At 42.7% G+C, this 16,629-nt stretch overlaps 1 protein-coding gene across 3 annotated transcripts in view; it reads right to left on the bottom strand.

Annotated features, from left to right (window-relative positions):
* LOC125434149 (CUB and sushi domain-containing protein 1-like) overlaps nucleotides 1-16,629 on the bottom strand; it is an 890,459-nt gene that overhangs the window by 148,184 nt on the left and 725,646 nt on the right. For all 3 annotated transcript variants that reach the window (XM_048499152.1, XM_048499153.1, XM_048499150.1), the window contains 4 exons: nucleotides 16,259-16,450; nucleotides 12,056-12,182; nucleotides 4,026-4,228; nucleotides 1,573-1,764 (listed from right to left, as the gene is read on the bottom strand). In XM_048499152.1, the coding sequence (XP_048355109.1) occupies nucleotides 1,573-1,764; nucleotides 4,026-4,228; nucleotides 12,056-12,182; nucleotides 16,259-16,450 (714 nt within the window). The remainder of the gene's footprint in view (nucleotides 1-1,572; nucleotides 1,765-4,025; nucleotides 4,229-12,055; nucleotides 12,183-16,258; nucleotides 16,451-16,629) is intronic.

Below are 16,629 nucleotides of genomic sequence, written 5' to 3'. Positions count from 1 at the left end.
TTAATTTCTCTTGCTTGGGATAACACTTTATAAATACAAATGAAGTACAAGGAGAGGACGCAGACAGCTAACAATTAATTAGCCCATTAATTTAACATTTATTGCTTCGGTGTGCTTGAAATGACAATTTTTATATGCTGTGGACACGTACACACACACACACACACCTTTTATGTGTGCCTGTGTGTATAGCCGGTGCTTCTACTTTGTATTTATTTAAACTATTTCTGCTCAGACCCTTTAAACTTTTGTTTAAAGGTGGCAAAAAACATGAAAACAGTAAATACAAAACGTAACAATAATGTTAATTCAAATAATTTTAAAATACCTCAAAAATGATCAACAAGTTTCTTGGCCTTAAATTATTTGAAATAAAGACACTAATCAATAAATCAGCTGCATAAAATAATTCACAACAGAGGGCAGACTATAAAATATCTGAGTATTGTAGCATCATTAGGAGACTCAAGGTGGTTTACAAACTCCTTTCCCCCCTTCTCCCCGCAACAGACTCCTTGTGTGGTAGGTGGGGCTGAGAGAGTTCTGAGAGAACTATGAATAGGCCAAGGTCACCCCAGAAGGCTTCACGTGTAGGAGCAGGGAAACAAGCATTCAGAAGCATCCCCAAGCCACAAACCTGAACTTTCAGGGCAAGTGAAATCCCTTTTGAGCTCCTTGAGTGGCTTTAACATTGATCAACTGTACCTAAACCTTCTCTGGACTGAGTTTATTGCCCTCATCCATCCCATCACATTCTCCAAACATTTTCAGGACCCTTTCAGACCCACCTGTCTCAGATGTTGGGCAGAACTAGAGCTGGGTGCCAACTGCATAGTGGTGGCACCTGACTCTGAAGTCCTGGACAATCTATCCCAGCAGTTTCATTTAGGTGCTGAACAGCATGGGGGGCCAGAGTCAAACCTTGTGGGACTCCTCTGGGAACTGATTTCATTGAGCCCCAAGGACAATATCGGATACTTTCTTGATCAGAATCTCATATATGTTTGGGTACATATGTGTGCATGTGGGGAGGGGGAGACAAAACCCAAAGCATCGAGTTTTCCCTGAAACCTGTCCAACGCCTGCACAAGTCTTCAAAACTATTGCCCCTCATTATACCCCTCCTTTGACCACTGGTCAAGGCCCCACTGGCAACACAACAAACCCTTCAAATATGCTGCTGTAGAAACAACACCTTCTATTGAGATGCACTGTCCTAGACAGCCACCTGTAATCTCTTATCTGCAGCACAAAATCCCACAAGGCAGGATGCTGCAACTTGCACAAAGCCCACCGTGCCTTCTTTTATTTAATCTGACATACAAGCCAAGTGGAAAGAGCCATGCGGAAAAGGAGTACAGCATCACGCCCCTTGCTCACATCTTTTCACTGTGTTTTCACCCAGGGCGCTCCTAAGCCAGCTCGACAGCCTTGCTTTCCATTGCCACAGTCCTTCCCTGTACCCAGATGGCCATGCCATCTCCCTTGGTCTTAATTTCTCAAGAACTGTTCTCCTCTTGAAGGGTTTAATGCCAGTTTCTGGCATTCAGTGAATCAAATGGAGGTTCTTACCTATACAGGTGGGTGGATCGGGCTGCCAGAAAAACCTGTTCTCAATCTGCACGCAGCTAATCTTGGCATCCCCTTGCAGGGCGTATCCGGGGTCACACTGGAAAACGATAGAGTCGCCTGCTTCTTTGCTGTCACCGCTGCGGCTCCCATTCTGCGGAATCCCAGGGTCATTACAGGAGGTGGCCGTGGACACTAGAGAAGCAGCCAAATGAAAGAAAAGTAAACAAAACAGCCTGGATTTGCTGCATCTTAACAGAGGCAGTTGGGCCTGGAATCTACCAAAATCTTTCACTGATTGTTGAGTTTCTACCAGAGGAGAATGATATTCTGCCTTCCCCCCTCATCAAGCCATAGCTCAAAATGTGCTCTGAAATGCTGCTCCCAGGGACTAGGCACCCTCAGGAATAGCATGAAGGAGGACTTACAGATTTGCCATGGAAGGGAAGGATCAGGAAAATGATCCTTCCGCATCCAGTTCCCTCTGTGGAAACCCTCTGTGAGATTTTGCTAAGATAGCCATAGTTATATACTGTGAACTACAACTGCCCAACTACTGAGTTTTTGCAGATGGTACTCTTTTCAGGCATAGAAGCACATGTGCTAATGGCCCTTTCATCAGCCATGGCAGAGTACCACCTGGTTCCCCCCACCTGGACCACAGAACATTAAAGACCTCACATGGTGAGCAGGATGGATTAAAATATTCAGTGATGGGCACTGAGGCCTGTCTTTACACACGCAAGAGAATTATATGGTAAAATGCTGAGGTGATAGGAGGTCAGGTGACAGGTGGTTGATCACATTTTGGAATGTTCCTTGATGTCACTTCCCCCCCCCCCCCCAAAAAAAACCCCAGAATACTCAATCTTGCTGAGAACTCACTCTGCAATGAACATTTTAAGTGACAGTCCTATTGGGTTTTTGAAACAATTACTGTCAATCACTTACAGAGATAATTGAAAAGCAAGGCAAAAATACAATAAATTGGGAGCAAAAGGTGAGTCCTGAGATTGAAAAGGTGGTCTGAGTAACTGCAGAGCAGCTTCTGGAACCAGCCTCTAGAACTAAAATGGTGGCTGATTTTGTACACCTCCATGTTCTAGCTTCTCCCTGGCTCAGCCCTGCAGAGCAAACACCAGTGCTGAATTTCTAGAATCTGAAATGTGAGTTTTTACACCTTTCCTGAAACTCATGACCTGAGTGGAGGAGAAAATTTCTAGGAGAAAATGCTACTGGAACACGGTCATACAACCCAGAAAACCCACAGCACTCTAGTGATTCTGGCTGTGAAAGCCTCGACAATCTACCTACTCCTGCTCTGAACATAAGCCCAGCTGGATCAGACCAATGGTCTACCTAGTCTCGCATCCCATCTCATACAGTGGCCACCCCAATTACTCTGGAGAGCAGAGAGGTCGAGGCCTACTGTGGCCTCCTTTCACTGTTCAGAGGTTTACTGACTCTGAAGGTAGAGGCTGCCTTTATTCACTATGGCTCACAGCCACTGACTGAAAACTGACTCTCTGAGGTAAAATGTAAATACTTGGAGTCACTTTCTTTGTTCGGTTCCAGCACCGAAAATCTGGCACTGCAAATAAGCTTTCTGAGGTCAACACACACAGATACACACACACAAATGCATGTGCTTGCACAAACACATGAGTAAACATCCACAGGGGCATGCATTCAAACACATGCCAGCCCTGACTTCACAGACAATATCTGTTACTCCAGAAGGGAAAAGCCATGGGGGATGGCAAGTTCAAGCATGTGCCATGGTGTGCAGACTGATGTATGTTCACACAGATTCATGTTTACTTAATAAGCTTAGCATCTGCTAGTCTTACATGGCATTTTGTTACAATCCTATGTTAAACATATGCTCCAAAATAAACTCAACTGTTAGTAGATTTCTTCTCTGGTGAGGGACAGGGAGGCACTTTGCCTCCAGCTTTCCGAGGAAGTGACTGGGCCTGACCTTTTCACAAAAGGAACACAAGAACCTTTTGCGGTGTTAAGTAAAAGATTGCCCTTGTACATTTCAGTGCCCAAGGCTTTAAAAAATGAGGGGCAAAATCCCTCTTAATTGGGTAGAGGGGAGAGTAGGAGCAATTAGGAATACATAAGCATGAAAAGCAGGAATCCATTTTTAAAGGAGCATTTTCCAAAGGTGTTTTCAGGAACTAGGGTACCCATCCCAAGCTTATTAGGGTTCCCTCCATGGGAAGATCAACAACCTCCATGAAAGATGGTTTGCCTGCCAACATCAATAAACCTTGGAATGATCAGAGTTAATAACAGAATGCTCAAATGCATAGGTGTATTCTAGGAAGAACTTTTCATGCAAGTTGGGTGACAGGGAAGCCCAAGAGGCCTATCCCCAGCCCCTACATCCTACAGTACCCCCATTATCCCTTTCTCTTTGCTCAATAACAGCCTTTTGCAAGTCTTACCTGAAAACTGAATGGCAAAGCCCTGTTTGCTGGTGAAAAAGTCAGTGTTGAACTGGAGGACCACAGAGTTGAATGTGCTGTGTACATCACTGGGCAAGATGGAGCCACTTGCTTCCTTTAGGAGGATCCCTTTCTCTACCGGCCCGTCCCAGATCCTCAAAACGTCATGGAATTCCTCTGTGTGGAAAACCATGAAATGGAGCCTGTATGGTGGGAGAACAGACAGAGTAACAGTATATCTGTACTCCAAGCTTACATCAGTTTTGCAAGCATTCAAGCTGCTGTGGTTTCTGCCAAAGAATTCCTGGGAGTTGCAGTTTCATGAGGACTTCTAGCACATGTCCAGGTTTGAATCCCCACTCTGCCATGGAAGCTCAATAGGTGTCCTTGAGCCAGCCACAAACGATTAGTCTAATCTAGCTCAAAGGGTTGCTATGAGGATACAATGAAGGAGGGAAGAATAATGTAAGGTGCTTTGGGCCTTCAACTAAGAAAAAGCAGGGCATAAACTACGTAAATGAGTAAATAATCTATTGTTCCAGAGATTTCCTTGCAAAAGGAAACAGCTGCTAAATTAGTGTAACCCTCTAGTCCAGGGGTCAGCAACCTTTACCACCCAAAGAGCCATTTGGACCCATTTTCCAGGGCCCTGAAGATCTACCAAGCCGGAGAGGTGGCTCTGCATGGAGCCGCCTTCAGTTTGGCCCCTCCACTCACCTTTCCTGGAGGGACATGCCCATGCTACCCTCTGACCTCCAGGCCACATGGAGCCACAGTATAAGGCTGAAAGAGCCACATGCGGCTCCAGAGCCGCGGGTTGCATACCCCTGCTCTAGTCAGTCAGTCAGTCAGTCAGTCAGTCAGTCAGTCAGTCTGTCTGTCTCTGTCTCTCTTTTTCTTTTTTTTTTCTTAATACATTTCTTTTCTGCCCTATACCTGAAGGTCTCGGAGCGAGTTACAACCTAAAACATAAAAATCACCTTAGAACAATTATAAACTGTGTAAGACCTGTTCAAAAATCCTAAAAACCTATTAAAATCCTGAAATTTCCAAAGGGGGAAGCCATCTTAGCCAAAGGCCAGCGTAAATAGGTATGTCTTTATCTATACTTTGTTTCCTCAAAAACCAGCTCAAGGAAGCTCATAAAGTAAAAACAATATCATAAAATCACAGACCAATGTAAGGATTATCAGTTATAACAAAAGTCATAAAAGCAGCACAGCACAACACAACAGTCAGCAGACTAAACTGACGATTAGAAATCAGTCTTCATGATAGAAGCAGTCCATTAAAAGGGCTAATGGAACCGCTCAGGTAAAAGACATCAAGGGTGACCCCAGATAAGCCTATGGGGGAGCGAATTCCTGAGGTGAGGTGCTACCACTCAAAAAGCCCTCCTCTGGTTGCCATCAACACACCTCTTCAGGAACAGAAAGAAGATCCTAACTGTCAGGCTGGGGAGATTCAAGCTACAAAACTGTTTCTTTTTTCACATCATGACCCAAAGTGTGCTTTATAGTTATGGGAAATGAGACATTCACTATGAAAAAAGGCTGAATAACTACCTTGGACAAACAAACTCAAATGTAAAATAACCCTTTGGATCAAGGAATAAATACGTGGGGGGGACGGACATCCGGGGGGAAGCAGGAGCCTTCTAAAAAAGGCCTTTGAGCACTAGAGGTGGAATTTAATTACTCTCCAGCTTCCCACCCCCTTGTTAGGTGGTAGCAGCCGTGCAAAGTTTTTAATATTTTAATTCCCTCTCCAAGATAATGGGTACTACAGCAATGCATTATATATGCCAGACAACTGCATGGTTATTAATTGACTGCTTTTTTAGGGAGCCCTCATGTCTTCAACTTTTTTATTTAATATGCCAGGTATGTTTGCATCAGTGTAAAAATTTGTACTGGTGGTATAATAAAAGATTGATGAAACTGGTGAGGGAGTGACAGGAGAAATTGTTTGCACTACAGTACCAGAGGGGAGGATGCGGGATGGAAGGAGGATTCATAGTGGAGACTGGCACATTGCCATGGGCTCTGAAAACTGGTTTTCCCTGGATACGCATATTTCAGATCTTGGGGCAGCTGTTGATCTTGCTGAATTCAGGATTAGGAGAGGGGTAATATAATTCCTTCACCCCACTTTGCAAAATCAGTTCCAAAAATCTCAGTCTCCAAAAATCTCAGTGGAGGAACAAATTTCCAAGAAAACAAACTATGATCATCTTGTCGAAGGCTTTCATGGCCGGAATCACTTGGGCGCTGTGTGGTTTCCGGGCTGTATGGTCGTGATCTAGCAGCATTCTCTCCTGACGTTTCACCTGCATCTGTGGCTGGCATCTTCAGAGGATCTGATCTTCAGAGGATCTGATCCTCTGAAGATGCCAGCCACAGATGCAGGCGAAACGTCAGGAGAGAATGCTGCTAGAACACGGACATTCAGCCCGGAAACCGCACAGCGCCCAAATATGATCATCTTCAACTTCATTTTCATATATCAGGATGAGACATGAATTGCCATAGAGCCCCCTGTCCACTTGTTTGGACATTCAGGCTCTCAATAATTCTTGCAAAATTGAAATTCAGCAAACTTTCTTTTTTAAGTTGGCCAATTTGATTACAGCATATTTTTCATCAACAGATTCTAGGCCACACACCGACACAAAACCAGGGCTTTCAGATCCAATTGATCTCTCTCAATTGTGCTACCCTCTCAACTCACCAGATTTGTTTTTTTGTTTTAGCTAGAACACAGACAAAACCCCATGAACACAATTCACATCGAGCAATCTAGAACAGCAACCACCAATTGTTAATGTGAATTTGAATCCTGGATCCATGCAAAAGTATGAATGAGGAAGGAATTCCACTCTGCAAAGATTTTAAATTTAGTTTTTATTCCTATAGCTGGGCGAGTGATGGTGCTTTCTTAGCTTGCTTTATCTTTTATAAGATTTTTTAAATGGGTTTTAAACGGTTGGATGACTCCACTAGTATATTAACGCAAACAGCCTTCAAAACCCGCACATTGGTTGGACATGGTTAAAAATATTTTAATGGATTAATTTTCTACCTCAAACAAACTGTTGGCCTAATTTAGATAATGAAATAGCTTTGGCAGAAAACTTTCCAAAATGAGCAGGCCACTGGAGCTGCAGTTTCTTCCTCTCAGCTCCTAATTTTACCGAAAGAACTTTCAGCATTTGTTTAAGATGGGGAATGTTGGAAATAATGTTAGAATTTGTCCACATGTGAAAATCTTGCATATTAGAAAGGCTTATAAGTTCATTCCTGTGAGAGGAAACATCTGGTTCAGAGCCTTGAAGGTGATAATAAAGAAAACCAGAAGCATTTATGACAGCAGTGCTATTACCATGGCACTGAGGTATAAGGATAGTGAGAGAGGGCCCCTAGTTAGTGGTACAGCTTGTGCCTTCCCAAGCGGAAAGTCTGAGGTTCAGTCCCGAGTAGCTCCACTTAACAGATTTCAGGCGAGTGGTTTTGAGGAAGATCCTGCTCTGTTCAGAGATGAGTTACCAGCCACCATAGACAATACCAAGTTGCATGGACAATTGTCTGATTCAGTAGAAGGCATCTTGATTTGTACACATGAAGGGTTATGGGGTGGTGTCCTCAACAACCTGGAGATACAGGTACATTTTCTCAAGAAAAGGTTGGAGACATTAGGCAATACACAAGCAAAGGACCAATACAAAGAGGCAAACTTTTTTTTAATAAAGCAGTGCTATTGTGTGGCAGCAGCAAGTAACCAGACCTTCTCTGCAGCAGTCTTTTGATAAGATTTTTTTGTGGGGAGGAGGGTGGTAGTATTTTTTTTTTGAACAGTAAAACCCATTTCAACCAACAGTTTATATGTGAGGAATATAAATTAAAATGGCAGAGACTGGAGTGGAAAGGAGTGGGGGGGGAAAGAGAAATGCCCACATTTCTCACTGCCTGCAGGGGGATAAACAAGACTCTACACCAAGCCTTTACTACACTTTGATAGAAGTCATCTCTTTCTTTCATAATGAAGCAATTTACTGAGGCCACAAACAGGACAAATGTGGGGACGTGCAGGGAATTGAGGATCACGACAAACGGGAACGGGGCAAGGCACTGAAATATCAAAGGGAAACGAAATGTCAAAATCAGAGGGGGAGTCCAGGTCAAAAAGAGGTCAGAATAATATGCAGAAGTGTCTTCATTAAGAACCATTGTCTAAAGTAGGCACTTCTGGAGTGTGCAATGTAAAATGCCAGAAGCACATATGAGGCTATTCAGCTCCTTCTCCTCCAAGCTGTCAATATTGTTATAGTTGTAGCTGTTTCCTCAAAACCTTTTATGCCCCAACCGGCTGGGGGAAAATCTAGAAGTTTTCCCAACTGGAGAAAAGAAAAAGGAGCTCAGGACTAGGGGGCGGGGGGACTGCCGAGACAAAGGTGACAGACCAGAGACAATCCATTCTCTCCTGAGAATGTATGCCTTTGACTACACACATTCTGAATTCTTATATGACTGAGATGTCCAAAGGTGGCTGGCTGAGTGCAATTTAGATCAGATCTCTCTCACTGGGCTTTAGTAAACATCTCGGCTTAGTGAATTTTCAGAAAATTACCAATGCCAAAAGCATTTGTGATACTTTGCAGGCATGGACCTGGCTGGATGTGGGCAAGGAGACCCTCGCAAGCCGCAGCGATTGTTCCAAGAAAGCATGAATAATAAATATGCATAATTGTTTTAATGAATGAGCTCACTCCAAAAACGTATGCCTATCTTGTTTTTCTAACATAGCAATATGCCAAGACCAGAGTAGCTTTAAAAAAATAAACACACCCTTTCACACAGTCTCAGTGATTACAACTTGTTCCCAGAACACTAATTAATTGATTAAAACTTCAGTTGATTAATTTACTAATTAAAGCTTGTAGCCTTATTTTTAAGTTTCCCTTGCTTAAGAAGAATTGTTTTCACTGCTATGTAACCACAATTTGTGCTAATCTGGCTAGTCATACTGGGCTGAGTAATTTGTCTGTTCCTGACAGAGTTATTTTGGCACAGAAATTTTGACTTATTTGATTTTTTAATGGGGGAGATCAACTGGCCCTATGCTAGGGCATCTAGGAGCATCCTTGCTTATGGTCCAATATGGCGTATATCATCTGGGCTGGTCTAGAAAGCTGTGTTTTTGAAGAATGTTACTGACTACTGTGAACACGTGCTGTTTCAAGAAGAACATTCCTTCCCACAAAAGTTATCCCTGCTTGGGATTAACTTGCAGTGTCCTCCCATAGTAACAAAATTCAATAGAATGATTTCAGCTAAACCATTAAATCAGGATAGCTTTCTGCATAAAGTCAAATATAGCAATCAGTCTTTCAGATATTTTTAACCGACAGTAAAAACCCAGTTGGAAACAACTTAAAACCCTTAACAGAGATCATAAAGTCAGACGAGTAATTATGGTCTACTTTAATTTTGGAGTGTGTGTGCCACAGTAATGTCATCAAGATTTTTCCAGAACTGAACTTCCAATTATGTAATGTATCTATTTCCTTTCCCATTAAAGAGCTGAAATAATGGTTTAAAAATGAGAGAGAGATTGAAAACAAGAAACCGAGAGCTAAGTTCAGAACTGTTCAGGATAGATGGGGTAAAACAAACATTGAGGACTCTGCTGTTACTGGACAGATAAACTGATGCAGTTATCTAATTTAAAAGACAAGTAAAAAGATATTATGCAGAAGATCACTTCATTATAAATTTTTGCTGATGCCCTGTCACAAGCACACCATGAAGCTTCCAGCTTCTCCATTGGTATCAGTAAAATGTTTACCCTGATCAGTATCTGGGACACTTCAAGTCTGTGGGAGAAGTATTGCATAGCTCAGTGTAAGCACCTGATAACCAACGACACTGTAATTTCAAAAGCTGAAGACAATATATTAAAAGTGAACCAAAGTTCCTTGTGTTTCTATATTTCCAAGCATGAGTAAAATATATATATATTTTTCTAACTCAGATAAAGAGGAAGAACATTTTGTGGAAGATGACCAAAAATGTAAGCAATGGATTTCTTTCAATGGTTAATTTTTTTCCTGCAAAAATTATTATGTAGTTGAAAAGCTGGGTGCCTGACTTCACCTGATAGGGCAGGCTTGCAACTGCCAAACCCTTGCTTACCACTGCTGGTACCCAGCCTATGTTCTTACCAGTGGTGGGATCCAAAATTAACAGGTTCCGTTGGTGGTGGGATTCAAACAGTGGTGGCGCCGCACACACGCACCTCCAGTCCCTATTGGGCAGGGAGGTTGCTTTAGTAACCCCTTCTCGGCACTCAGAAAAAATTAGTAACCACGTCTAGAGAAGTGGTGAGAACTGGTTGGATCCCACCTCTGGTTCTTACCATTTATTGTTAAACAGGTGGCCAAGCAGGACAAACTATTGCCAGTGAAACCTTGGAAGAACATTGGAAGGAAGGGTTGGCCTGGTTCTCCTCTAGGTCTCATAATCAAAAACCATGAAAGCCCGCAAAGGCCCATTTAAGCCATCACCAAGCAGAGCCAAGGAGGTATACTGGTGCCATGGGAAAGTGAAACTGGAGGAGCTGTGGACAGACATGAGCAGAAGGAAATGTAGGTGTTTGAATCAGGTGATGTAAGCCCTCCCCTCCATGACCGAATCATAGGGACGTACTCACTGGTACATGTGTCATGGGCCACTGAGGCACTTGCATCTAATTCCAGGAACTAGAAGGTAGAAGATGTATCCTTACATGGATAAATGGAAAAAGGTTCTGCAATAAAAATATTGGACCAGAGGATTGGGAATTTAAATATTTGAAGAGATCAAACAGAACTTTTAAAAGACCACGGTAGAATGTTCAGCCTTTGGAAAATCAAGAAGAGGAGGAGGAGGAGGAGGAAGAGGAGTTTGGATTTATACCCCCCCTTCTCTCCTGTAAGGAGATTCAAAGCAGCTTGCAAACTCCTTATCCTTCCTCTCCTCATAACAGACATATAAAAACATTTTAGATTCTTATTGATTCTGCCATGAACATAGGGCTGATTTCTTTCACACGTGGTGGAAACATGAGAACTAAACAAATTTGGGGAATGTTGGCCAATATAACCCCTAAATGACTAAATATAGATATATTTTTGCATTCAGCATTCCTCCTTTTGACCAATATGGTAAAGGTAACTACAAGATTTCAAAAATCAGTATTAAATGTGCATTTCAAAAAATTAGTATGAAATGGGATAACAGCAACCATATCAGTATTTGTGTGACACTGGAAATTGAAAACTCTCCTGGAAAAATAGGTCTTGTTAATTAAGTTCTGGGTGTGCAAAATGAACCACATATCAAAATCTAAAAATATGAAAAATAATAATAAGAACTGTTCCCCTTTGATGGTTTATACATTGAAGGAATTTTCTACGGTTTATATAGTAGTTTTATCTAAGAATATTCTGTCTGTGCTTCTGGATTAATTTGTTGTCATTTACTCTAACTGTGTATTATATGTAATAATGATATTAATAGTTCATCCTTTGCATAAATATTCAAATAATTTAAAAAAAAACCACTGACAGAGACCTCTAATTTTGGTGTGTCTATTGAGTATACATGGTGGCATAAAAGAGACACACGAATTGGGAACATCTGTGCAAGTCGCTGATAAAGCAAATATAGCATATGTATGCATCCCATGTGGGGCAGTGGTGGCAGCTGCAGAGTTTGATGAACTCTGATCAGCAAATCAGAGTTGCCAATTTCTGACCTGGATGACCCAGGCTAACTAATCTCATCAGATCTTAGAAGCTGAGCAGGGTCAGCCCAGGTAAGTATTTGGATGGGAGACCACTAAGAAATTGCAGGGTCGCTATGAAGAGGAAGCCAATGACAAATCACCTCTGTGAATCTCTTGCTTTGAAAACCCAAGGGGGTTGCCAAGTCAGCTGCGACTTGACGGCACTTCACATTCACACACAAAAGCCTCGTGTTCCATGTAATTACCCTATTGTGCACCCAGCTTCCGCCTCAATTCTCCAAACACAGTTGAGGTTGTGATCGTAGGGTGTTGGATAGCCTGGAGACAAGATCCTTCCTGAAGCCTCGCCTTTCATAGTGCCTCCACATTCGGCTGGAAGAAACAACAACAGAAACATTAAACTTGAGGGTTTGCGTGAGTCTAAACATCTGACATTTCCTCTGCTTCTCTCCCACTGGGGGTCATGGGATTGAACCTCTTCTACTGATCCACCGACCTGGAAATGTTGCATTAAGGTAAACTTGAACTTCTCCTCCCAAGTGTGGAGGAGCACCATCTCCCAAAACATGAGGCTTTTCAGAATCCCAGAACACACAATGAAATTGCTATAATAAATTTTCTAAATTGCTTTACCATATGCATAAAAACAGTGTTATGCTATGTGATCCCATTTGGAAGTTGTACTTATTCAATATTGTAAAATTGCAAGAGAATTTAAGTCCAATAGCAAGTTGGAAACCAATAAAATTTTGGGGATATTAAATTTTGAGAGTCAATACTCCCTTTTTCAGACATGAGCTAGAATGGAGATCTCTGAGTCCTTATATCCTAGTCAGAAAGTGGGAGGTGTGTTGCATAGAAGTACATCAGGATGCAGAAGTACAATGCACACTGTATTCAGCTAGATTAGAACTGAGGGATAATGTCTGGGGGCAGAAAATTAGCTTGTGCGATAAGATAAGACTCCTATGCATCTGTTCAACGGGGGCGGGGAGGGGTTAATTCTGAAATTATGAATGAATTCCAGTATGGCAATCTTGTACTGCAATCTCCCCTTGAAACATCTCTTAGGTCTGCAATGCAATGACGTGGAAGATTAAAGTATTCTCTCACTAGATTTTGAATGTTATGGATTTTAATATCAGTTTTATGCCCATTTATTTTTATGTTCATTTATTCTTTTGCACAGGAACTGACTTGTTTGTCTCAAGTAGAGAGTGGAAGGGCATTACTGACATTTGATGGCATAGATAACGTTGGAAAATAAGCAGGAGAATTAACCTGAGATGGCATGGCTGGTAGCATTTGGTCCAGTAATGGTGTTCTCAGAGTGAATATGGGAATAAGTTGTATCTTGCTTTGTTAAAGGCTCTGGTCCCTGGCCCATGTTCTTGTTAGAAATGTTGGTAATTCTCTCTGGTAAAAGATACCTTTGCATTACAGCAGAGTGAACCTGAGAGAATTCATCCCATTGGGTCGTATGCCAGACACTCTAGTAGTCATTTCCCTGACAATGGTCATGTGACCTTTCCCTCTGGATTGCATTCCCTTGGTGGTGGAGCCAGACCTTTTCTTATGTAGACTGGGGCGCCTTGGAGTTCCTCTCCCATGTCCCGTTGCGGTCTTCAGTGCAAAGTTACTTTCCAGTTTCCCAGAATGGATTTAGCAGAAACAGTTTCAGCTGCCTTTTCAAATGTTAAATCCACATGGTCTCCTAGTTGGCCAATTGTTCCACTGTAACTAGAGGGAAGGCTTAGAAACAGAGTTGCCAAAAGCCCCATGTTGCTCTGCTCATCTCCCACAGTTTTAAGCTCTGAAAAATAGTCCCGGAGGATGCTTACATGAGTGATAAAGCAGCTGCCATCCTAATAATGGAAACTTTGCAGCTTCTGTCTTAAAGTATAGCTGCTTGCCCAATCCTTTTTTAACATTCCTTATTTGTGCAGCATCTCCTTGGCTGTCCCCATCTCACTTATAGTAGATAAAAACATTCTTCTGCTCACAGTCAAGTTTTCCATTTTGAGTAATTGTCTGGGTTCAGGACAGTGTAAGCTTTCTATCTAGGTAAGAAGCCATTGCCTTGGTTGGAGCCCTTTGATCCAATAACCACACCACACTCTTGACTGGGGTAAATTATTTGGCCATAGCCACCATTTATTATACAATCAGAACCATGAGGCAAAGCATGGGACTTTGATCTGCTCTGGGACATTGCTGAGGAGCTCCAGCAGGAGGTCGACCTCTTACTGGAGCTTCATCCTGCTGTGGTGCTCAGCTGGACGGTGAGCCTCTTGCTGTAGCACTTTCTACCAACAGCTCCACTCCCCTGGCCCTTTCAGATCAATACTCATGTGCCAAACCATGAATGGCTAAGACAAAGAAGCATGCATTAACAAAATCCAAAGCTCTAGGGGAGAGGTGGGTGGGCAAGTCGTTGGTCGGCCTAAGCATGTGGCTGGCAGAAAGGCTGACCTGGCCTTTTATAGGCTCTGGCAGGCCTGTTTTCTGATGACGTCGCGCAGTGAGCGCTGCGACGCCTGCCTGTCCTGCCAGGACATGGCTAAGAGCCCCCTTCCGCCCTTACAAGGGCGGTTGGGACACCTTCCTGCCCATCCTGAGCAGCCACGCTGATTCACGGCCGCTCTTTCTCACTGTGCTCCAATAAGGCTAGCTTTTGTAAACAAAAGCTCAGCTCTTTGTGGCAGATCAGCAATTCAAATTGCCTATGGCTGATCTCTCTGGATTCCTGGGAACAAACTTAACTCAGTAGTTGCCAAACACAAAAAGAAAAGCACACAAAGTTCAAAGCACTAGCACTCAAAATTAACTGCTGTAACTCATGACCTGGGAAACATAACCTGTTGATAATTCTGTCTGGTAGAGATTCCTTTGTTGCCAGCGCACACCGGCATGGGTAAGCTTCGCTGTGTTTTGCCTTAGAGCACTCTACTGTAATGCAACAGTATCTCTTACAGAGAGAATTACTAACCAGAAAAGCCATTGTTGGCAGTGAAAAGTTGTTGAAGACAAGGAGGCTGTCTGTAGGGAAGGAAAGGTTTGCCTTCCAAAGCCTGGGAGAGAGGAATATCATTGTCCAACATAGGTTGCAGATTGTTAATGATGTGTTAAACTAGTTTGAGCTGATAGCTGTATGTGCTCACCAGAGGTGTTTGGTTGTTGTTTCGTTCACTCTGATGTTGTTTCGCTTGTTGCTGTTTTGCTTAAGCTACATATATGTGCATCTGGATCTGTATTTATAACTTAACTTACATAACTGTAGTTATATTAAGAAACAGCAGCACCGCTAACAATGCTGGCAAATTGGAATGGAACCATTCAAACAACTCTTACTGTTTGCTCCTTATTTTCCCACCTGGTCAAACTTCTGCAAACCTAGCTGGAAACCAAAAGATGGATGATCTTGTGTGGGCAATTGTAGCCAAACACTTAAACCAGGCACAAAGAAAAAGTGGGGTTGATTTGTATCTTCTCTGCATACTAAAAAAGACAGACAACCCACGCTCCTATTGATTGTCTAGTTAACCTGAAGGTTATTGTAAAAGAGCAGCAGTGGAACCTGAAATGGAAACAATAGCAATTAAAATTACTGCTGGCGTTTAAAACTGGGATGGAAGAAGAACTAGTAAGTAAATCTTCTGGAACGGTCCTGCTCTGTTGATTGATTCCTCCTTCTGGAGCCAGAGGTCCCATCTGACTGAGCTTGGCTCACATATTGCAGCCTTCGGATTCAGCAGTCGAGTGGGATGGGGGTGTCTCCTTGCGGATGATGTTTTATGCTGGGAAAACTAGAGTCAGAAGTGCAACCAGAGAACCCTGTTATTCTAGCTAGGTAAGATAGCAGGTCAGTCCCAAGCCTGCATGAGGTCAAGATAAGCAAGCCAATCCTGAAGTTTCATTCTGCCAACATAGCTGAAGTCTCATGTTCCCAGCCAATGAAAGACCAATACCTGAAGAAAACCTGTAGGCTTAGCCATGCTCACATACTCCATGAGTGCTTCACAAGGATATGCCCAAGTCTCACTCAAGGAGTTTCCTGGTTCAAGACCCAGGCTGTCAGCAACAAAATGCAATGCACATATCTACTTAATATAGGATAACACCCACCTCACCCAAATGTTTTTATGCTTGAATGTGTCTGTCACTAGTATGCAAATTTAAGACATTTTTTGATGGCATACCTGGAAAACAGTAGTCTTGCATTTGAGTAATGATGGGAGCTAGGGATTTGATATCAAGGAAAAACAAAAATTAGACTAAAAGTTTTCGATATCTAAGACCTGTTATCTCTAGAATCACACTGTCGTCCACAGAGAACAAGCTTGCTTTTCTAAATTAACTGGTCCACCAATTGAATCCTGAATGGGATCCTTATCAATTGTGTTTGAATAACACAGTGCAACAACCAGGCAAAAGAGGAGTACTCATACCTACGCAGATGGGTAGCGGCTGGTCCCAGGCACGGCGTTCCCCAGTCAAGCAGACCAGTGCACGGCTTCCTTTCAGAGTGTAGCCAAGGTCACAGTTAAAAGAGACTGAGCTCCCTGCAAAGTGGCCCTCATCACGGACTTTGTACCCAAACTGTGGGACACCAGGATCCTCACACTTGATCAGCTCAAAACCTAGAAGAAAAGCAGAAACGGAGGGGTAGCTTGTTAAATCAGAGATTCCGCACTATATTTGCCATGGCACCTGCCCAGTTCCTACGTGTGACTCAAAGAAACTCAATTTCTCAGGCTTTCTGCACCAGAACCTTTCTTAAAATGTCAAGACCGAAGCCTAGATGGTGTAGAGTAAAAGC

This window comes from Sphaerodactylus townsendi, linkage group LG06 (genome assembly GCF_021028975.2).
Source record: "Sphaerodactylus townsendi isolate TG3544 linkage group LG06, MPM_Stown_v2.3, whole genome shotgun sequence".
In the NCBI taxonomy this organism is placed as follows: domain Eukaryota; kingdom Metazoa; phylum Chordata; class Lepidosauria; order Squamata; family Sphaerodactylidae; genus Sphaerodactylus; species Sphaerodactylus townsendi.
The sequence above is the reverse complement of the archived record's forward strand: the minus strand, read 5'-3'. Positions and strand labels throughout refer to the sequence as shown.